Here is a 22,782-nt window from a genome sequence, read left to right as displayed (position 1 = left end):
GGAGGTCTGGTTACTTTGTGACTGGTAAAGCTCAGTAGTAGTCACTATGGTTAGTTTGTAACTGTCCAGATCTTTAACCAAACCGTGCCCCTGTTACATTAGCCGCCCTCAGCCTGGGCATTAATATCTCTGGACAGGCTGAGGACCAAACTCCCTTCTTTTCCCAGGAATGACAACAGTAACTCCATTTCCCACGGGAGCAGGGGCCAGTTTGGAGAATTCATGTGACCTAGGGCTGGGGGCTCATTAAGGGAGTAGAGTTGTTCATTGGAGCCTTGTGGGTGGGAGAGGGCACATGAGCTGCTCAGTCAGAAGCAGAGCTGTAGCTAAAAGCCAGTCTCCTTGTTTCCTCCCAGCATACCCTATTCTCAACATTATTGATCATAACAGCCCCCATTTATTGAAATCCCACCAGCTGCAGGCCCAGGGACTAACGTATCCCTAGTCCTCACAATTCTTTGAGGTGAGCTCACAGCAATCAAGTAATTTGCTCAAGGTTGTATTAAAGGTGCTAATTCCTGAGATTGGCTTAGGGTAGGGCTGCCCGATTACCAGATTTTTTTTTACTTTCTTTTGCACAACTATAGTTAACATTATTAGTTGTTTAGCTGAAATTTAAGTTTAACCGGGCAGAATTTAACTGGGCATCCCCTGTTGTTATTTGCTAAATCTGGCAACCATAGCTTGGGGGTACCCGGCAAAATAAAAACCGGTTTCCTCCCTGTCCTGCCCTGTGTCTTTATCGGGTTTAGTTTTCTCTCTAGGAGCCAGGAGGCTCAGCCTTCAGGCCTCCCTGCGACCTATTCAGGAAGCGGAGGGTGGAGGAGGGTGAGGCTCTGCCCCTCTGCCAACGCGCGTCACCAGGACCTCCCGCCCCGAACAGACATGGCCGCGCTCCGCCGGCGCGGATTGGCTGCAGCCCATAGCCCCGCCTCCCCGGCGCCGGGGGCCTCATCCATTGGGCGGTTATCAAAGATGGCGACGCCGCCCCGCCTCTCGCGCGAGCCGCTCTCCCGGCGCGAGGGCGGGGCTACAACGCGGCCGGGGCGGCCAGGCCTTCGCTGATTGGCGGAGAGCGGTGGCTGTGGCCGGGGGAGGGAGAGAGGGGGCGTTGTTTGCGGAAGTAAAAGGAAGTGGAAGTGCTGAGTAAGCCGAGGTGAGTGACGGGTCAGGGGAGGCGGGGCCTGGGGGTGCCCCCCCAAACCTCGTCAGCGCCCCAGACTTCGTGGTCCTTCCCTCGCACCTTCCCCGTATTCCCTGAGGCATGTTCTCCATTAACCCTGTGTGACATCCGAGTACCCCCCCCAGATTCCTCTCTTTGACCTCAGCCTCCTCAACTCCCATCCCGTGACCTCTCTTGTCCCCCAGGAACCCCCAGCTCTGACCCTGGGTCCCCATCAGGACCTCAGCCTGCCCGTGTGTCGTCTTCCCTCTGTCCCTAACTTCCTGAGTCAACCCCTCCTCCCTTCCCCATCTCTCAGGGGCCCCCCGCTTTCACTCTGGCCTCACTATTAACCCCCGCTTTTTCCTAAGCGCTTCCAGAGTTTTCTGCCTCTGTGTATTCCCATTTCCTCCCCGCTTCACCCCCATTTGTGTCCCTGCCTGCTCCCCCACCCATGCTCCCTCCTTCCCCACAGCCTCCTCACCCCAGAGTCTCTAAGCTTCTGTCCACCTCCTGCTCCCACAGATGACCTGGAAGCTGGTGACAGGGCGCATGTGACCCATGTGACCGTGTGACTGGGACAGGCAAGCCGTGGGCGTGGGAGAGGGAGGAGGGCATGGGGCTCAGGGATTTTTATTTATTTTTTAATAGACTATCAAACAAATACCTTCCCTTCCCCTGCCCTTCTGGATCTTTCCCTCACCTGCCTCTTACCCGCCCAACAGGATGTGAGGCAGGTTTGGTTTGGCAACACATATGCCCCACCCTTGGGCTGAAGGCAGTGTTTTTGTTACTGTCTTGGCCTCGGAATGTTACTGGGGTTTGGAGGCTGTTTTTCATCTGAGTCTCAGTTTCCTCATCTGTGGCGGGTGTGTGTGTGTTTCCTGCCCTCAGAAGGCTTCCGTGAGGTTCAAACTGTGAGATAATGTAGAAAAGCAAAGCTCTGAGATCATATGGTCCTGTACAAATGCATGCTTTTGCTCTTTTGTCATAGATGAGGAGGGAAAGACAAGTAGAAGGTAACATTGTCTTTTATAGAGTATTTGGCAGTATTTATTGATCATGCTCTATGAGTTAGGCTCACTTCTATGTTAACCTTACCATTCATTCATTCCTCATTTAAAATATATATATTCTGTTGATTTTTTTACAGGGAGGAAGGGAGAGGGATAGAGAGTTAGAAACATTGATGAGAAATAGACATTGATCAGTTGCCTCCTGCACACCCCGCACTGGGGATGTGGCCACAACCAAGGTACATGCCCCTGATGGGAATCAAACCTGGGACCCTTCAGAGGCCAATGCTCTCTGCACTGAGCCAAACCGGTCAGGGTTCATTCCTCATTTAACAGATATTAATGGACTGTTTACTGTGTCCTAGGCTACCCTTGATGTAGCCTGTGCTATTCCCCTTTAACATAAGGAAAGCGGACAGGTGAGTTGCCAGAGATCACACACATTCAATTGGAACTGGAATCTGAATACAGGACTTGGTGACACCAGAGCCCGTGTGAGTGCCCCGCTGGGTACGGGTCCCTGCTGCTGTCCGGGTGCCCAGGGCACTGTTCCTCCTCCTTCTTAGATGACAGCATCCTCAAAAGGGGATTTCCTGCTCACTCAGCAGAATGACATGAGCAAGAGGGAGGAGGAGTTGAAATTGTGTGTGTGTGTGTGTGTGTGTGTGCTCACACATTGCTCTAGTGAAGGAGCACCTAGTCAGCATTTAAACCTTTGATTGTGTTTTGCCTATTTATCTTCTTTCCGGTTTATAGCCCTCTAACATGTAAGTTCTAGAGATTTTGTTTTGTTCATTCATGTATTCTCAGCAGTTAGAACTGTGCCTGCCTGTAATAGGTCTTCAATAAATCCCTGTAGAGTGAGTCATCAGGGGGCCAGGCCATCAGCCCCAGGATCTCTGAGTGACTGGTGTCTCCGGCGGCTCCAGCAGCACTCCGGGCAGCTCACTCGCAGGCATGGTCCAGCGGAGCCGAGTGAGTGGGAGAGACCTTTTCCTTTTCTGAAAGAGCCTTTTGCTCTGACTCACATGAATGGCAGTGTGTTTGTAAGACGGGGCCTCAGCTTTGGGGTACAAGAGTCTGAAAGGCAGGCCTGACAGCCACCGCCCATTGAGGCCTGCTCCCGAGTCCCAGTCTGAGGCTTAGAGCCCGGCTTCGGGGTTACAACGATTTCGGTTTAAATCTGGCAAGTTACATACCCTCCTGTGCCGCAGTGTCCTGGGTGTAATATGGCAGAGTGTGCTTTCTTTTATGAGTGTCTTGAGGATGAAATATGATAATTACCTAAAAGATGTGGTGAGGACTAGCCGGCGTGGCTCAGTGGATAGAGCATCAGCCTGCAAACTGAGGGGTCACTAATTCCTGCCGAGGGCACATGCCTGGGTTGTGGGCTTGATCCCCAGTTTGGGGGAGAGGCCAAGGGGCAGCCGATCAATGATTCTCTCTCATCATTGATGTTTCTATCTCTCTCTCCTTCTCCCTTCCTCTCTGAAATCAATAAAGATATACATTTAAAAATAAATGAAAAATAAATAAAATATGTGGGGAGCCCCCTGGTATTCAGGGTGCTGGGTGAGCGTAGCAGCGGTGTTGGGGTGTAGGTGATGGGAGCGAGCTCTCCCCCATTCGTCACTGGCTTAGGCAAGAGGGCCGAGCTGGGGTCAGGGTGAGCGTTAGGAGGGACATTCTGTCTTGGAGGCAGCCTCGGAGGCCCAGAGGCTCAGATGGGAGGTGGACATGGCATTTGGCTTGACCCCCACTTTCATCTAGTCTTTCCTCACGCGCCAGTTGAGTGCCTACTATGCGCAGGCCCTCCGCCTAGAGCTGTTCAGGAGTCTAAGGAAGAAGGCATGAATCCAGCTGCAGGCAGCACCCCCCATCTCCTCTCCCTGGGCACCGGCTCCCCGTATTCCCCCAATGGCACTTCCCTCTTGAACGGCATTGTGAGCCTCAGGCAGCCAGCAGAAAGAATCCCCTGCCGGCCGAAAGCATGTGCTGTGGGGGATGCGCTCACGTGCCGAGGTGCAGAAGGGAGGCCGCAGTGGCCAGGGGCCGGTGCTCGGACCAGACCCCGTGTTCTCCGCCCGTCCTGCCAGGCAGTGGGCTGGGGGAGCCATCGGCTGCACAGGCGGGTGTCCCTGTCCCGTGGCCTCGCTCCGATCATGGGACATCCTGTCGTAAGCGGTGGCTCCGGAGGCCTGGTTTCCAGCTGGAGCAGTTCTGCGTGTGTCCCAGGGTCCCCACGTGGCCAGTCCCGTGAGGGCAGCTTCCTGGCCTGGCTGCCTGAGGATCCTGTTACGCACCTCCCAGCGGCCGGCCTGCCCTCTGGCCAGCTTCTTCAAGGAGGAGCAGAGGCTGGGAGAGTTTCCCCCTCGGAGTGTGAGCTCAGCTGGTGTCCATAGGGCTGAGCTCTCCAGACCCAAGGGCAGTGTCACTCCTGGGGCCCAGCAGGAGCCCGTCAAGGTTTCCCTGGCGCAGGGGCAGGGTCGAGCGCCCCTGAGCCTTTCTTGGAGGTGCTGCAGCCCCGAGCGGGTGGGGACCAGGGTGTGTGTTCTGTTACCGCCTCAGAGGTGCGGCCTGTGGGCTTCAGCTGGCTCATCCACTGGCGGGAATTGGGGGAGGGGGGGCATTCCAGGAGGGACGGGCCAGGAGGCGTCCCTTCACTCTGGGAGAGCTGTTCCACCGCCAGCTCCCCACCCTCTGCCGCACCGATGGAGCCCCCCTCGCAGGTGGCATGGCCGGTGCCGGACACACGGCGCCGCGGTGACCAGTACCCATGCTGGCAGCAGCCGGAGTCGTAGCCCCTCCTCTGTGCCACCTGGGCTAGTGTCGATGCTCTTCCAGTGGCTCCAGTCCCCAGGCTTTCCCACACCCTCTCTGGGCTCCGTCCGCTGGGAGGATCTCTACCCCGTCCCCACCTTCAAGGTGCAGCTCAGCAGTCACCTTCTCTAGCCGTCCTTCCCGACACTGTCCCCTCGAGGGACTGTGTGCTTGTTTAGACAGGGGCTGGACATGGGGTCCCCCCTTTCTGAGCCCCTTCCAGGAAGTTCACCCCAGGTTCTACCTGTTGGTTCCAGTCGCTCCGATCCCAGGGAGGGCTTTTCCTTTGTTTTTTTGGTGGACATCAACATGTGCTGCTTCAATTGCTCTTTGAACACCCCCAGTGCAAGGCCTCTCGGGGCCTCAGTTTCTTATCCCAGAAATGGGGATAATATTGCTTGTCCTTCCTGCCTTACAATTCCTCCAGGGCGCCTCGCCCCAGCAGCCACCGTGATTCTTCCTGAAGGACCTGAGCAGGCAGGCTGGGCCTGTGCCGGGGGCTGGGGGGCAACACTTAGAACAGACCAAGCAGCCAGCCACACTCCAGGGACACAAAACCCCCGCCTGGCGGCTGCCTGGAGCAGAGTCAGTACTGTTGCCATCACTGTCACCACGTACGTATGTACGTAGCTCTTGTTCGTGCCATACCCTCGTGGCGTGTGGGGGCTGCTTACAGCAGCTTCAGGTGCCCAGCAGGGTACGGCCCTGCCAGGTGACCTGGCCCCACCCAGGTGCAGAGAGCAAGCCCAGGTGAGGATGAGAACAGTTGTCAGCAAGTGAAAGCAAACGTTGACACCATGGGGAGGTCAAAGGGCAAGCAGCTGTGAGAGCGAGGGGAAGAGAGGGGTGACCAGGCTGTGCAGGGGAGCGGTGCTGGGAGGGAGGGACCTTACAGGTCGGACCGGCAGCCGGCTCCCCGGCCCAGTGTCCTCCTCCCGCAGCTGCGCTGGAAAATCCCCTGGATCTGAGGTCAGAGGCGCTGGGGGCGGAGGGGGCGGGGGGATGACAGGGACGCGCTGGGCCGGGACAGCCATGCGCTGTCCGTGCCACACTTGCCACTTTCCCTGTTGGCCTGTCATGATTGTTCCAGGATGTGGCGCGTGGTTTTCATTTCCTCTCTCCCACCTCGTGATAACAACGGCCCCTGTTTGTGTGCCCGGGTGTCCTGGCCGCTGTCCCCGCATTGTGTCACCCCGTCCTCCGGAGGCGGCGGAGCAGGTGTGTCCTTTCAGCGGCAGGCTGCTGTCTGCGGGAGGTGCCCTCACCGAGGACCGGAGGGCGTGTCTCCGCCGGGCGGGGTGCCTGCCTTCACCGGCGGACCCTTAACCTGAGTGGGCTCCCTGCTGATGCCTGGCTCCCCCATTCCCAGGGCAGCCAGCCTGCCCCCCGAAGCTCCTGCTGCCTCTCTAAGCCACGCCCAGCCCCCACAGGCCCATCTCCTCCTTTATATATATTTTTTATATATAAAAAATATAAAGTTTTTTTATATATATATATTTTATTAATTTTTTACAGAGAGGAAAGGAGAGGTATAGAGAGTTAGAAACATTGATGAGAGAGAATCATCGATTAGCTGCCTCTTTCACACCCCCTACTGGGGATGTGCCCACAACCCAGGTACATGCCCTTGACCAGAATTGAACCCGGGACCTTTCAGTCCTCAGGCCGACGCTCTATCCACTGAGCCAAACCGGTTTCGGCTCCCACTCTCTTTTTTAAAATGGAATTTATTGGGGTGACATTGGCTCACAAAACCACACAGGTGTCTATTGTACAGCTCGACAAAGCACACTGCGCTGTGCCCCATCGCCCAAAGCAAAGCTCTTCCAACCGCCTCTGTCCCCCCTTTGCAGCCTCTACCTCCTCCCACCCCTTTCCCTCCGGCTACCGCCACACCTGCTTTCCTTCAAAAAACAGAGTAATTTTCCATTCCATTTGGAAAATAGGGAAAAGAAAAAAATTGCCCATAAAACCTATACTCTTATCTACCTAATATTTTGGTATGTTTTCTATCAGTCTATTTCTCTCTTTCTGCTGTGCATAATTTTTGCTCCATTAAATTATGTAAATTATGTTATAACAAACGTCCTTGGGCAGCTCGGCGCTTGGGGTGAGTGTACAGAGGGGTCGCACCTGCCTTTAGGAGCTCAGACTCCAGAGCCCACCCATCTGGCTGTGTGACCTTGGGCGGTCACTTTACCTCTCTGTTCTGTCATCTCCTCACGTGTGGAATGAGGACTACAGTGGTAACAACTGTGTAGTGGGGGTGCGGACAGGATGGCTAATAGGTGTAAGCTCTTGGCACTGGCCCTCGGTGAGGCCCGTGAGTGTCTGGTGTGAGTAGTGTAGGAATTGTGCAGGAGGATCAAAGGTGAGGAAGGACATTTCAGATAGGCAGGTCAACGCAGACAGGCGAGGAGGTGTGAAACAGCATTGCCTTCTGGAATCCTGTGTGGTGCGGAGCTGACAGGGTGGGACTGCAGGGGAGAGGCTGCAGGGGTGGGGGGTGGAGAGGTGGGGGAGGTGCAGGGGTTCTGCAGGCCGTGCTTGTGGCCCGTGAACAGCACGGTGCTCCGTGGACTCGAGCCGCTGAGCCTGCCACGTGCTTGTCCGGCGTTGTCGGCGAGGCTGGGATTTGAAGGCAGTTTTGTTCCAGAGCTGAGCTGTGTGCTCAGTGCACCTGCCTCCTGTGGTTTTGTGAGAATGACATGAGACAGTGACGTGATGTGTTTAGCTCCGGGCCTGCTACCTAGTAAGTGCTCAATAAACGCCTCTGATATAATTTTTATTGGCACGTATTCTCTGTTTAATTAAATGAGGCCTTTTGTTGTTCCTGTTGTCCCTAAAGTTGATTTTCTCCTCAACACACAGCCAGCGTGTGACTAGTGTCCACTGAAGTGTCCACTCGTCTGCCCACACTCCACCCTCTGTCCTCAGGTCTGACACACCCTTTGGCAGGTGTGGGCCTCACAGACAGGACGGCCTCTGGCTGACGGTCAGCTCACTTTGGTGACACTCAGGAAGGCAGTGTGCTTTCTGGAACCCGGGAAATGACAAGACATCTGATTCTGTCATCCATGCCCGGCCGGCGTGGCTCAGTGGTGAGCGTCAGTCTATGAACCAGGAGGTCAGGGTTCAAATCCCGGTCAGGGCACGTGCCTGGGTTATGGGCTCAATCCCCTGTGGGGGGCATGCAGGAGGCAGCCGATCAATGATTCTCTCATCATTGATGTCTCCATCTCTCTCCCTCTTTCCCTTCTTCTCTGAAATTAATACAAATATATTTTTTTAAAATACAATCATTCTGGCCAAAATGGTTTGGCTCAGTGGATAGAGTGTTGTCCTGCAGACTGAAAGATCCCGGGTTCGATTCTGGTCAAGGGCATGTACCTTGGTTGCGGGCACGTCCCCAGTAGGGGGTGTGCAAGAGGCAGCTGATCTATGTTTCTCTCTCATCGATGTTTCTGACTCTCTCTCCCTCTCTCTTCCTCTCTGTGAAAAATCAATAAAATATATTTTAAAAAGATAAATACGTAAAATAAAAAATATAATCATTCTATCATCCAAACAGGAAATCTAATAGCAGAAACTGTGACCCCATGAACATGAAACGTAAAACGTCCACCCAAATCGGTGGTCACTTTTTCTGAGTCGGTTCATTCCTCTTCATTTCCGGGAACGTGGTTTTGTGTGTCCTCTGAGCGCCTTGGGAACCAGGGCGGCAGGTGTTAACGGTGTCAGACAAGGACTTACCGATCCCTCCCTCGGGAGTGTGAGCCCCCGTCCCTGTGGTTCTGGTAGAGAGGGGCTTGTGGAATTGGAAGGACCCTGCCACGCTCTTCGATACCAAAAAGTTGACTCCCCCCCTCCCCCACGTAAGGAGAGCCGCCCCGTTGGCCCAGGGCAGGGCCGCCACGTGTGCATTCCTTTGATCAGCACGGCTCCATACCACAGATGAGCAAACTGAGTCTCTGCTGGGACCCTGGGTTCGTCGCCTGTGCCGGTGGCAGCTCTGTTACCCCCACAGGCCTCTTCCCTCCCACCCAGTGCCATTCTCTCTCCCTTCCTCGTCAGCTCCCTCTGGGCCCAGAATCGGGGCCACGCTGGTGGGGAGCCGCCTGGGCACCTGGGCAGGAAACTGCTGTCCTTGGTGCGGCGGGCCTGGGGCCTGGGGGCCTGAGCCCCGCTAACCAGAGACCTGTTTTCTTCCAGACGGAGGGGGAAGGCAGCAGGGCCCCCCCACCGGCCCCGCAGAGATGCAGTTCTTCGGCCGCCTGGTCAACACCCTCAGCAGCGTCACCAGCTTGTTCTCTAACCCGTTCCGGGTGAAGGAGGTGTCTCTGGCCGACTACACCTCGAGCTGCCGGATCCGGGAGGAAGGGCAGCTGCTTCTGTTCCACAGCGTTCCCGGCCGCACCTGGGACTGCGTCCTGGTCAACCCCAGGCACTCGCAGAGCGCCTTCCGGTGGGTGCCGCTCCGCTGTGACGCGCACACCTTTCCTTTGGCTCCCCGGTCCCTGGCTTCGGTCTGCATCTGAGGGGTCAGGAGAGGGCCGGAGAGGGAACCCCTCTTCCTACACTCCCCCTTCTGGCCCACCAGGGTCCCTGGAGCAGGGGCATGGGGGCGGAGACTCGGCTGTTTCCTGCTGGGGGGCTGACCCATGCAGACAGAGAGGCTAAGGCCCAGGGGGCACCCGCAGCCCTGGTCTTTAAGGGCATGACAGTCTCAGGGGCTGGCCTTGTTCTGTTCAGGGAGCCTGTAAGAGGCAGATAGCTGTCACTCCTCAGGGCACACGGGGTCGGCCATGGGCTGGAAGGGAGGGGTCAGAGCCAGCTGCAGGGCTGTTAGGAAAAGGGGAGAGGAGTGGCCAAGGACCTAAAATGCCCGGTCCAGAGGAGCGTGGGATCCTGCAGGCTGGCACTGAGTTGGCTCGTACCAACAGCCCCCTTTCTGTTTATTTATTCCTCTCGCCACCCCGTCCTCCATCCAGCCAGCCCCCATGCTCCGAGCACCTCGTGTCTCGAGATGACAAAACGCGCTCTGTGCTTTCAAGGAGCGCGCAGTCCGTGAGGGAGGCCACCTGCAGACCAGGCAATGCTACGTGAGGGGCCACGGAACGGGGACACAAGAGGCACCACTTCCTGGTGGCTCCTCTGTGTGGGAGAGCAGAATGATAAGGTTGTTCCAGACGGAGGCACGGAGCGGGTCCCGCCGGCAGAGGCTCTGGCTGGACCCAGGGCCTTGGTGAGAAGGGAACCGCGGGTCATTCTGAGTAAGCAGGCGTGGCAGCAAGAGGCTCAGGAAGTGGCAGCTGGGGTGTGTGTGTGTGTGTGTGTGTGTGTGTCAAGGTCCAGCCACCAGAAGAGCAAGACAAGGTATCGGCCCCAGCCAATCAGGTGAGAAGTCAGGGCCTGGCTCCACGGGGAAACGGAGGCAGAGGCACCCTAGTGGGAGGGTGGGCAAGAATACAGCTCAGTGGCCAGTCCAGACATAGTTTAAACAAAGCAGCACTAGTCGGAGCTCTGGCTGCCCTCCCCCAGGCCTGCAGCTGAGGGCTGCTGTTCGGGAAGCACAGCTTCGCCAAAAACTCATCCTTATTTTATTTTTTTATCCTCACCTGAGGATATGTTTTTATTGATTTTAGACAGAGAGAGACGACAATGTGAGAGAAACACTGATCTGTTGCCTCCCATACGCGCCCCGATCAGGAGTTGAACTCCCAACCTTTTGGTGATGGGATGACACTCCCAACCAACTGAGCCACCAGGCCAGGGCCATCCTTGCTTTTGCGGTGCCCTGCCCCGGGGGCCCCACACCCTCCAGGCGCAAATCATCACCGAGTCCTGTGAGTTGTAAGTATCCGTTGACCGGATCCCAGCTTTGCCTCGGGAAGCTCGAGCCCCGCTCTGGGCAGACTTCCATCTCGCAGGCTAAACCCTTTACCAGCAGCTTATTCACTGCCCCTGTGCTCAGCGCCAGCAAACTTCCACATCCGGGCATTAGCCATCCTCCAGCGACCCGGGGAGACAGCGAGGAGGCAGCGTCTCCTGTGTGGGCGAGAAAACCGAGGCGCAGGAAGGAGCAGGGATGCTCCCGGTTGTGCAGGAAGCAGCGAAGAAGCCGAATCTTTGCATCATCCGGTTCCGAATCCGTTTCTCTTTGTGTGCGGTGTTTCCACGTGTTCAGGCCGCACAGAGAGCAATGGTGGGTGGGGTTTCAAGCTAAGCTCATAGCTCCTCTTGGAATTCCTGACATTCCTCACTTGGCTCTGGCGTCTGTTTTTGTTCTCCTCTCTAACCTGCTCCCATCCAAGCATTTCCGTGTCAGCAAAGGGCACCACCATCCATCGACATGGTTGTGCGATCCAGACACCCAGGCGTGATCCCGATTTCTCCGCCCCCCCTACAGCCTCAGATCTGGGTCCTTAACAAATTCTGTTGGTTTTCCTCCCACGGATACCCGGAGTCTGCTTCTCTGTCAGTTACACTCAGGTCGGGCTTGAGTGACAGGTACCATGCCCAACGTGGGAGTGGGGAAACAGGATAGAATTTCCGTTTTCTCCTGAGTGACAGCCACGGCAGAAAGGGCTGCTCCTCAAAGCCCTCAGCGGCCCAGGCTCCTTCCGCCTTGTTACTCCACCACGTGTGCTTCCATTCTCTAGATTAGATGGCCACGTTAGGTCAGCTGTCTCAGCCGCCCTTCCAGCCAGCAGAAGGCGGAAGGGCCCTCTCTTTAGGAACGCTTCTTGGAAAGTTCACACATGCCTTCCACCTAAATGCCTTTGGGCAGGAATTAGTCGCGAGGAGGCTGCATTCCAGTCCCATTCTAATCCAGAACCAGGGTCCTGTTCCTCTTCATTTTGCTGCTGGTCTCTTTGCAGGCCATGGTGGTTGTGTACCTGGACTCCTAGCTCCCTGCCTCCTGGGATGTTGCTCTGTCTGCGTCTTTTTAAAAAATTATATATATATTTATTGGTTTCAGAGAGGAAAGGAAAGGGAGACAGATACATTGCCATACAAATGTGCTTTAAAGAACCTCTTTCTCCGCACAGCCACTTCCTGTACATACTTATGAGACATACTATCCCATAATTTTCCTTTTAAGAAATATTCTAATCAGTTTTTGGTGTCAGCTTTATGCTAGACTTATAAAAAGAGTTGATATGCCGAAACCGGTTTGGCTCAGTGGATAGAGCGTCAGCCTGAGGACTGAAAGGTCCCGGGTTCGATTCCGGTTAGGGGAATGTACCTTGGTTGCGGGCACATCCCCGGTGGGGGGTGTGCAGGAGGCAGCTGATCGATGATTCTCTCTCATTGATGTTTCTATCTATCCCTCTCTCTTCCTCTCTGTAAAAAAATCAATAAAATATATATATTTTTTTAAATTGATAAGTAATCCTCCCATTTTTTGAAAATTGTTTAAGACTGATATTTCTTTTTTTTAATGTCTGGAAGAATTCATGAGTGAAGCCATCTGAGCTTGGAGTTTTTGTGGGAAGTTTTTAAAATACAGTATGTATTCAGTTCCTTTTGTATATTTTTATTGATTTCAGAGAGGAAGGGAGAGGGGGAGAGAGATTGAAACATCAGTGATGAGAGAGAATCATCCATTAGCTGCCTCTTGCATACCCCCTGCTGGGAGTGAGCCCACAGTCTGTGCCCTTCACCGGAATCGAACCTGGGACCCTCCTGTCCTCAGGCTCCTCAGGCTGACACTCTATCCACTTAAGCCAAAATGGCTAGGATTGTATCAATTTCTTTAACAGATATAGGACTACCAGATTTTCTCTTTCTTCTAGTGTCAGTTTTGCTATGCTGTGTTTTCAAGAAATTTGTCCACTTTAAGTAATCAAATTCATTAGCATAAAGTTGTTCATAATATCCTGTTTTCTTTTTAATATCTGAAGGCTCTGAAGAAATGGTATTTTGTATTTTCTCTATTTCTTGTTCAGATTTGTTAGGGATATGTTGCTTTTTAAAAAATATTTTTTAATTGATTTCAGAGAGGAAGGGAGAGGGAAAGAGAAACAGGAATATCAATGATGAGAGAGAACCACTGGTTGGCTGCCTCCTGCACATGCCACACTGGGGATTGAGGCTGCAACCTGGGCGTGTGCCCTGACCAGGAATCGAACCGTGACCTCCTGGTTTAAGGCCGATGCTCAACCACTGAGCCACACTGGCTGGGCTAGTTTTACCTTTTAATCATGCAGCGCTTGAGTCTGACTTTTTCCCCCACTCAACATAATGCTTTTGCAATTCATGCTTGTTTTCTAACTATTCCATTTCCCCTCTGTTAGCTTGGAAGTTATACACTCTATTATCTCTGTGATAATTGTTAAGAGACAGTTCTCTGTGGGTGTCTTGTGTTTCTGCACACCTTGTGAACAGAGACGCTGGCTACCTTTGCTCGGGCTGTCTGTACAGGGATGTCTGCAGGGAACAGCCTTGGAAGGCAGAGAGAGGGTCTCTCTCCAGAGCAGAGGGCCGGCCTGCCTGCTCTCCTGTGCTATAAAGACAGTATCTTCCTCCAGGGCAAAGCTTAAACAGATTTGCTTATTGACAATGATAGAAGATTCAAGTTCCCTGCACTCAGGGTTTCTCTCCTCTGATGCAACATGAGCAGGTGTCACCTGACCCTCTTCATGTCACCCTGTGGGAACTGGATCCCAGGGAATTGGCACAAATGCCGATACTCTGGCTGCTGCTGTTGCTGTGAGTAATAAACTGCCCTTTGTCTTTGATCCAGGAATCTTGTGTCTCCTGCCAGCATCCATGAAACTGTGTCAGGCTAACTTGTTAGTTTGCAACTAGGGCAAAATCTGAAACCTTTCACAGTTCTTGATAGAGAGAGCCCTAGAGATTGTAACACACATCCTTGGGCTTACTGAAGTATAATTGGTACCCTAGAATCTTCCAGAACAATAAACGGGCCTGGGAACCATTTAACTGCATTTATCCCCCTCCAGGCTTTTATGCCATGTACTTTCTTAAAATTTTTATTAATATTTTTATTTTAAGTACAATAAGACATTATATTGTCAATATTCATTTAAGTTTGCCTATAAATATACCATTTTCATTTTTTTCAGCATCTTTATTGTTTTTAAATATATATATATTTTATTGATTTTTTACAGAGAGAAAGATAGTCAGAAACATCAATGAGAGAGAAACATCAATCAGCTACCTCTTGCACACCCCCTACTGGGGATGTGCCCACAACCAAGGTACATGCCCTTGCCTGGAATCAAACCCGGGACCTTTTAGTCTGCAGGCTGACGCTCTATCCACTGATCCAAACTGGTTTCGGCAGCATCTTTATTGTTGATCATTCACCTGGGATAAGGTTCCTTCTACTTCATGAAAATAATTTTATATTTTCTTTTGTGTAGGTCTGCTAATGACAGTGTCTCTCTCTTTCTCTCTGACTAGTGAAATGTTTTTGGTTTTTTTGGTGTTTTAAAAAATATTTTTATTGATTTCAGAGAGGAAGGGAGAATGGGAAAGAGATAGAAACAATGATGAGAATCACTGATTGGCTGCCTCCTGCACACCTCACACTGGGGATTGAGCCCACTACCTGGGCATGTGCCATGACAGCAAATATGGACAATGTGTGTTTCTGCAGAGGGTGCAACTAAAGTAAGGTGACCAGTCATCCCACTTTTGGCGGGACAGTCCCAATTTTTTAACAATTTGTCCCACATCCCGCGGCGTTTTAAAAATGTAACTTTTTAAAAAGGCCTTGGAACAAATTGTTAAAAATTGGGACCGTCCCGCTTTGGTCACCTTACTTTAGTTGCACCCTCTGCGGAAAACCACATTGTCCGTATTTGCTGTCTCCGGCTCCTCACATCCCATTCGTTCCTAAACCCACGCTAATGAGGCTTTGGTTCCCACACTCTTGTCAAGGTCACGCGTGCCTCAGCAATGCCAAACCCAGTGACCAATTCCAGTTGTCGTTTTACCTGACACCACAGCAGGCTTTGACCCGGAGCACTCCAACACTGAGAGCTTGGTGAGATGCAGCGAAAACCAGCCACGGAGAATGAGGAGTGGCCTTTCCACATCCCCCTTTCCTACTTTGTTTTTCTGTAACACTTAAAACACACACACACACACACACACACACTGTAACACTTAAAACACACACACACACACACTGTAACACTTAAAACACACACACACACACACACACACTGTAACACTTAAAACACACACACACACACACACTGTAACACTTAAAACACACACACACACACACACACACTGTAACACTTAAAACACACACACACACACACACACAGTGCTTTCAGAGAGGAAGGGAGAGGGAGAGAGGGATAGAAACATCAATGATGAGAGAATCATTGATTGGCTGCCTCCTGCACACCCCATACTGGGGATCAAGCCTGCAACCCAGGTGTGTGCCCTGACTGGGAATAGAACCAGTGACCTCTTGGTTCATAGGTCAACACTCAACCACTGACCCACACCGGCCAGGTTTTATGGCACTTTTTACCAGACAGTCTGTTTCTCCTTCTTCCTTATTTTGACTTCATCTTGCTCGTTCTGTTGATCTCCCCCAGGAGAATGGGGGCTCCGGCAGGGGGGCTGTGTTCTGTTTTGCTCCTCCATTTGCCCCCCATTTGGGACAGTGTGGAGCAGGTCAGCTGTCAGTAGGTTTTGCTAAGGACCGCGCTCCTGGGAAAGGAGCTGGCGCTGCCGAGCCCCCTCTCCGGCTCCTCCCGCTGGGCCGCTGGCTGCGCTTGTGTGGGTGGGAAGCACCGGTGTGCTCACAGCCCTGCCAGACCTCCAAGCCGCCCTCACGGACGGTCATGACTTCAGCTTTTAAAGTGTTTTTACGTTACTGTCTCGGCTGATCCTCACAGCACCTCGTGAGGTAGGTGGGGCGGTGCAGTTAGTCTCGTTTCAGAGGGCTCAGAGAGAAGCGGACTTGTTTTAGGATGACAGCAGACCTGGGACTCAAACTCTACTCTTTAAAAACGAGCAAAACTTTCCCCAGCTGGAGTGGCTCAGTTGCTTTAGCCTCGGTCGCCCTGCGTTCCAAAAGGTCACTGGTTCAATTCCAGGTCAGGGCACATGCCTGGGCTGTGGGTTTGATCCCCAGCCAGGAGCCTATGGAAAAGAACTGATCCACGTTTCTCTCCGCACCCCCCCCCCCCCCGCCCACCTTCCTCTCTCTAAGCATGTCCTCAGGTGACATGTTTATATAAATTCTTTTTTAATGAACAAAACATGTTTCCTGACTGTAAAAATAATTTCAACTCATTGTACAGAAATGGGTAAAGAAGAACGTGTAAGTTGTTACGCTATCACACACATTCTGACATTTCCTTTCAGTCTTCTAAGTACAGTTTCTGTCACGTATCATACAAGATTTGTATCCTGCTTTTAAATTTAACATTGTAAAGTGACTTTTCCTTGTTCTTTAAATATCTGACTTTCACGGCTGCGTAACGTTCCACCATATAGATGTACACGGTTTATGTAATATTCTATGGCTGGACATTTGGGTTAAACATGTTGACTTCCCGCTGTGTGGGAGGGGCTGGGCATGGAGGCTGGGGCTGCCAGACGTGACAGTCAAATGTCAAAGCGGGTAAAACAAAATCTAAAAGCACCACACGATGGTACTTAAAAAAAGAGAGAGAAGGAAATACTTTCAAATAAAAATGAAGCCCCAACTCCAGTTAGGGGTGTGGGGTGGGGCGGGGAGTCCGGCTGCCGCGGGTCAGTGTGCACCGGGAGGCAGGCAGCGTCCCGAGGGTGAGGACCCACCGCTCCTGGTGCCCGAGGGGGGCGGGCGGGGGTCCTTCGGCTCATTCTGTCTCCCTCCTGGGTCCCGGCTCCGCAGACTCTTCCAGCTGGAGACGGAGGCCGAGGCCCTGGTGACCTTCCAGCAGTATTCCTCCCTGCTGCCGCCCTTCTACGAGAGCTCCGCCCACATCCTGCAGGTGGACGTGCTGCAGCAGCTCAGCGACCTCATCCGCAGCCACCCCAGCTGGTCCGTGGCCCACCTGGCGGTGGAGCTGGGCATCCGAGAGTGCTTCCACCACAGCCGCATCATCAGGTGGGCGGGCCTGGCCGGGCGGGGCCGCAGGGCTGGACCCTTGGGATGTGTGGCAGGGTGGGGCCTTGGAATCTCCATCCTGCCTCAGTTCTCCGTAAGCTCAAAGGTTGCCCAGAACCTTTGACTTAAAGGGGCAGCGTTGCCTCTGGGTTAGAGCCTAGAGGTGCTGGCTGCGGTCAGAGGGAAAACGTGACATTTCTGGAGCATCTACCGGATGCAGGCCCATGAGGCTGCTTTATACCCGCCGTGAACTTGACTTTCCCCAACACCCCCGAGGCGCTGTCACCCAGGGGGAGGCTGTGTGGCCTGTGCAGGTCGCTCCGCCGGAGGGTGCTGCGGGGGCTACAGGTCCTGGGTGGCTTCTTCCAAGGGCCTGTTGGCTGCGCCTCCCGGAACTGGACCCCTGGCTCACCCACTCAGCCAGATGTGTGTCCTGGGCACAGTCCTGTCCTGAGGTGGCCAGGCCTCCTTGGCTCAGGGGGCAGGCCTGTCCTGGACCATCATGGTATTTAATCTCGAAAGCTGGGCCATGTCCTAGGGCAGGCTCATCAGGGATTATTGTTACTTTTTGTAAATAAAGACATTGAAGCCCAGGAGGTTATGGGAATTGCCCATTGTTAGTGAGAGTTCTGTCTTCTGTGGCCCTTTTTATTTATTTATGCAATTACATTTTTAAAAATGTTTTCTTTATTTATTGTTGCAAGTATTACAGATGTCCCCTTTGTTTGTTTGGCTTTTTTCCCCCATTAAACCTCCCCCCCCTCCATCCCGCACCCACCCCTCCCTTCATCGCTCGCTCTATTGTCTGTGTCCATATATGCATATTAGTGCCCTGGGTAAGTGACCCTTTTTAAAAAAATCTTCACCAGAGGATATGTTTATTAGAGAGAGAGACAGGAGGGGGATGGGGGGCATCTATCTGTTGCTCCTATACCCACCCCGACTGGGGCATTTATGTACAGGAGGACACTGCAACGGACCAGCCACCTGTGCCAGGCCTGCAGCCCTTTCTGTGCCACCCCACTGCCCTCTTCAGGCTGGTGTGGGCTGGGCACATCTCCTCTACAGGTGTGCCACTGGCACTAAAAACGGGTACAAGTCCCATGAGATACAAATAAGTCGTGACTTAGCCTGAGCGCCTAACCCGCTTCCCTCTTCTGCCCTTCGGTTTCTCATGCCCTGCCCACCCCGTGCCATGTCCTCTCACCTGCCTGCCCACCCCCACAGCTGTGCCAACAGCACGGAGAGCAAGGAGGGCTGCACGCCGCTGCACCTGGCCTGCCGCAAGGGCGATGCGGAGATCCTGCTGGAGCTGGTGCAGTACTGCCACGCCCAGGTGGACGTCACCGACCACAACGGAGAGACCGCCTTCCACTACGCCGTGCAGGGCAACAGCTCCCAGGTGCTGCAGGTGAGCAGCGGGCGGCCGGCGCCGTGCCTCGGCCGGCTCTGGGTCCCTGCCCTCAGATGGCACTCTGGGCCTCTCCCGGGCCCTCTGTGGTCCTGAAGGCCCGAGCTCCATCCGCTCTTCCCTCCTTCGCTCTCGCCTCCGTGCTCTGACCATCTGGGGAAGTCCTCCAACCCAGCAAGCAGACTCCCTCGCAGTCCAGCCCGGGGCTTAGTTGAGCACCTCCCGAGCCTCCGGAGAGCCGGACCCCTAGGGAGGCACCCGAGGTCCTGGGGGACCCGAACGTAACTTTCGTTAACACCCGAGGATATATTTTCCATTGATTTTTAAAGAGAGTGGGAGGGAGGGAGGGGGAGAGAAAGAAATATCCGTGTGAGAGAGAAACATTAATTGGTTGCCTTCTGGGTGAGCCCTTACCAGGGCTGGGGATTGAGCCTGCAACGCAGGTACGTGCCCTTGCCCGGAGCTGAACCCAAGACCCTGCCCTGTTTAGGCTGCCTCTCTGACCACTGGGCATGCCCACTAAGGCCCGAGCTTAACTTTTTACAGGAATTCAAAACAAACACAACGAAATTCCATCGGGCTCCACCAGGCAGTTGCGCCAGAGGCGTTCCCGTTGAATTTTCCATGAGCTGGGCAGAGAGATAAAAATAAAAATTCTGCGCGAGTAGATCCAGTGACGTAATTAGGAGGCTACTTCAACTCTAAGGCAGAAAAGACGGACTCCTGGGCACTTCTTTATTGCCTAGGATTGGGAGATTCTTCTGAAGGTGATACCCTTGTCTCTGCCTTGGCATCAGAATGGAACTACATTATTCCAGAACATGCGGGTCCATCCCTAATGACTGGTGCTCTCGGGGGAGAGAATCGCACACCTCTGAGGCATCCACCCTCACCAGAACCGCTGTGTGCCCAGCGCGGGGCCCCACCTGTCCTGCCTCGGGACAGGGCGGGGCAATCTGACCGGCGGTCACGCGCAGCTGCACCTGTCCTTTAGGCGTGCTCGTCTGCCACCTGCCCTGTGCTGGGTGCTGTGTGTGTTCTGGCGAATTCTCACAACACCCTCTGTGCGGGAGGGTCATGCCCTCCTCTCCCTGCTAAAGAAACAGACTCTCATGTTTGCCCAGGGAGGGCCCCTGGGCTGTGAGTGGCGGGGCTGGCCCTCTAGTCGGGCCACCCTGCCACGTCCCCAGGCTGCTGGTGTGCCCAGCTGGTCATCCGGGCACACAAGATCGTAATTATCCTCAGGGGACAGCGTTCAGCCCAAGGAGGAAGTAAAGGCCTCCCTGTGTGCCTTTTAATACTGATATTTGTTTAAGTATATTTTTATTGGTATCAGAGAGGAAGGGGGAGGGAGAGAAACATCCATGATGAGAGAGAATCATGGATCGGCTGCCTCGTGCAGGCCCTCCACCGGGGATCGAGCCCACAACCTGGGCATGTGCCCTTGACCAGAATCGAACTTAGGACCTTTCAGTTCTCAGGCCGACGCTATATCCACTGAGCCAAACTGGCTTAGGCCTGATATTTCTTAGAATATGTTTTTTTTTTTATTTCAGAGAGAAGGGAGAGGGGGAGGGAGAGAAAAACATCATTGATGAAAGAGAAACATTGATGGGCTGCTTCCTGCACACCGATCGCTTGGGCATGTGCCCCAACCGGGAATGGAACTGTGACCTCCTGGTTCATAGGTCGACGCTCAACCACTGAGCCACACCAGCCGGACAATACTTTTTTTTTTTTTTTTTAATATATTTTATTGATTTTTCACAGAAAGGAAGAGAGAGGGATAGAGAGTTAGAAACATCGATGAGAGAGAATCATCGATCAGCTGCCTCTTGCACACCCCCTACTGGGGACATGCCTGCAACCAAGGTACATGCCCTTGACCGGAATCGAACCCGGGACCCTTCAGTCCGCAGGCCGACTCTCTATCCACTGAGCCAAACCGGTCCCGGCAATACTTTTTTTTTTTAATTGAAAAATATCCGCACACAGAAGAAAAAAAAAAAATTTAAACAGGACAGAAAAAGCTAGAAACTGCCCCTCCATCCCAGACCCCAGTGCCCCTCCCTCGATGTGACCACGTTTTCAGTGTCTTTATTCGGAAGTTGGCGTCCATGCCACAGGCATGCCAGGCCCACACCCCGGTTCAGTCAGCTCCCGTTCCCCTCCGAGGCCTCCCTCTCTGCTGCTTCTCTGCGGTCTTCGGCGTGTTCTCCGAAGTCCAGCCTCCCTCGCCCTCGCCCCGGGGGGAGCGGCGGGGGCCGGGGAGGACCGCGGGGGCTCCTCCGTGCCGGCTGCAGCCCACGCCGCTCTGTGCCGCAGCTCCTGGGGAAGAGTGCGTCGGCCGGCCTGAACCAGGTCAACAACCAGGGGCTCACGCCGCTGCACCTGGCCTGCCAGATGGGCAAGCCGGAGATGGTCCACGTGCTGCTGCTGTGCAACGCGCGCTGCAACGTCATGGGGCCCCGCGGCTACCCCATCCACACGGCCATGAAGTTCTCCCAGAAGGGGTAGGTCCTCCCGCCCCCCTCCCCCATCCCGCCCAATCCCACCCCGCCTCACCTCCCTCCTGAGATTCTGGCACCCGGGGCTGGCCTGGCCCCGGCCAGTGTGTAGGGTGTGAATCTCAGCCCACAAACCCCACTGTGCAAAGAATGAAACATCAATCTGCCCTATAATGCACCCAGTTGTCTGACTGTGAACCTCCCTTTGCCAAACTAGAGATCTTTTCTGGGGGTCCCCTTTCCAGCTTCCCCGGGGTGGTCCAGTGCTAGAATCTCATGCGGCCCCAAGGCTCGGAGGGGCCCCCGGCCTGGGCCCTCACCCCCCCCACGCTGACCGGCCGGACCTGAACCCGTCCTGCTGCTGTGCTCCCGGCTTCTGGGGCCGACTCAAGGCCCAGGCATGGCGGTCAGGGCAGCCCAGGGCCCCTCTGCCTAGAAGCAGCCGTCCCTCCGGTGGATGGCACGGTGGTGTCACAGGTCCGGTCCGTGTCTCCGGGAGCTCTAGAACATTCTCATTTCTTCCCTCCTCCCGACCTGGGAACCCTGGTCTCAGGAAATTCTTCTCATGTGGGGTGTGTGTGTGTGTGTGGGGGGGTGAGGCGGGGCATGAATAAAAGAGATGACTATCTCAAAATATTCCCTAGCATGTACAGTACCTAGAATGAATGAATGAACGAATGAATGAGTCGGTCAGTCCCTCAGACCCAGGCGCCAAGCAGGACTGTGCCCTACAACGGTGGGTAAGAGAACAGCCCGGGGACAGGAGACAGAGTCACCAAGACCTCCCAGTGCTGAGTGCCGGGCAGGGGCGGGAAAAGGGTGCACGGCAGGCCACGCTCAGGCCCGGGGCAGTCACTGCAGGAGACTACAGCGGGGGTTAGAGATGGTGGGGAGGGGGCTGTGTGCAGGCACAGAGCCAGGTGCTGAGATATCCTGACTCCTCTCACTCCTGCCCAGTCCTGTAAGAACAGCTTCCATGTGGTCTCCTTCCAGAGGCCACCAGTGAGGAAGCTGGGGCTTGTCCTAAAGTCAACACCAGTGAGAGTGATCATGGCTGATTGGAGTTATCAGGGAAGGCTTCCTGGAGGAAGGGGCTTAAGCTGGGCCTGGAAGGGCTCATGATACCCTATACTCCATGGTACTCACACTGGTTGGTTTTGTTGCAACTTTACTTGCAGAATCTCTCCCTAACCAGGCGATGAAGCCCCCGTGACCTCTTCTGGCACCAGGCTTCCCCGGCCTTCCTCACTGTGCCAGGCTCTCTCTCCCCAGGTGTGCTGAGATGATCATCAACATGGACAGCAGCCAGGTCCACAGCAAAGACCCCCGCTATGGAGCCAGCCCCCTCCACTGGGCCAAGAAAGCAGAGGTAGGTGGCTCTGGGGGAGAGGGGGCGGGGCAGCTCCTGAGCCTGGACCCTGAGGATGGCACTTGGGAGTTTGATCTTGCGGTGGGCGCCCAGGCAGAGAGGACCAAGGAGAGGTGAGTGCTCACTGGCACGGTGCCTGTCCCCTCTGCGGCTTTCTCCTGTCGGCACTGGAGGTCCCATCTCCTGCCTCTGGACGTGTGACCTCAGCAGGGTATCGTGGGAGAAAAATCCTTATACAATATATTGTCAAGTGCCTCATAAACAGAAGGTCGAGGTTGGTGGCGTGGCTGCCGCTGGCTCCAGCGGCCTCTCCTCTGAGGCCTCCCCCCACGCCACCCCTGGGAGGAGGGGTCTCTGGTCTCTCCTCTCCGGGGAGCACCGCTTGGCGGGTGCTGGGTGGCCC

At 54.3% G+C, this 22,782-nt stretch overlaps 1 protein-coding gene across 8 annotated transcripts in view; it reads left to right on the top strand.

Moving 5' to 3' along the window:
• The first annotated feature begins 1,011 nt into the window (after positions 1–1,011).
• PLA2G6 (phospholipase A2 group VI) overlaps positions 1,012–22,782 on the top strand; it is a 36,268-nt gene continuing 14,497 nt past the window's right edge. For 3 of the 8 annotated variants that reach the window (XM_084880432.1, XM_084880430.1, XM_084880434.1), the window contains exons 1-6: positions 1,012–1,156; positions 9,211–9,463; positions 16,877–17,092; positions 18,320–18,503; positions 20,829–21,016; positions 22,283–22,379. In XM_084880432.1, coding sequence (XP_084736558.1) covers positions 9,255–9,463; positions 16,877–17,092; positions 18,320–18,503; positions 20,829–21,016; positions 22,283–22,379 — 894 coding nt within the window. In that variant the 5' untranslated portion in view covers positions 1,012–1,156; positions 9,211–9,254. Of the gene's footprint in view, positions 1,161–1,687; positions 1,747–9,210; positions 9,464–16,876; positions 17,093–18,319; positions 18,504–20,828; positions 21,017–22,282; positions 22,380–22,782 lie in introns of all 8 variants that reach the window. The other 5 variants (XM_084880433.1, XM_084880435.1, XM_084880437.1 and 2 more) reach the window with 4 other exon arrangements.

Source organism: Pipistrellus hanaki (genome assembly GCF_964339955.1).
Source record: "Pipistrellus hanaki genome assembly, chromosome: 3".
NCBI lineage: Eukaryota > Metazoa > Chordata > Mammalia > Chiroptera > Vespertilionidae > Pipistrellus > Pipistrellus hanaki.
Note: the sequence above shows the minus strand (reverse complement) of the source record. Positions and strands in the feature narration are given on the sequence as shown.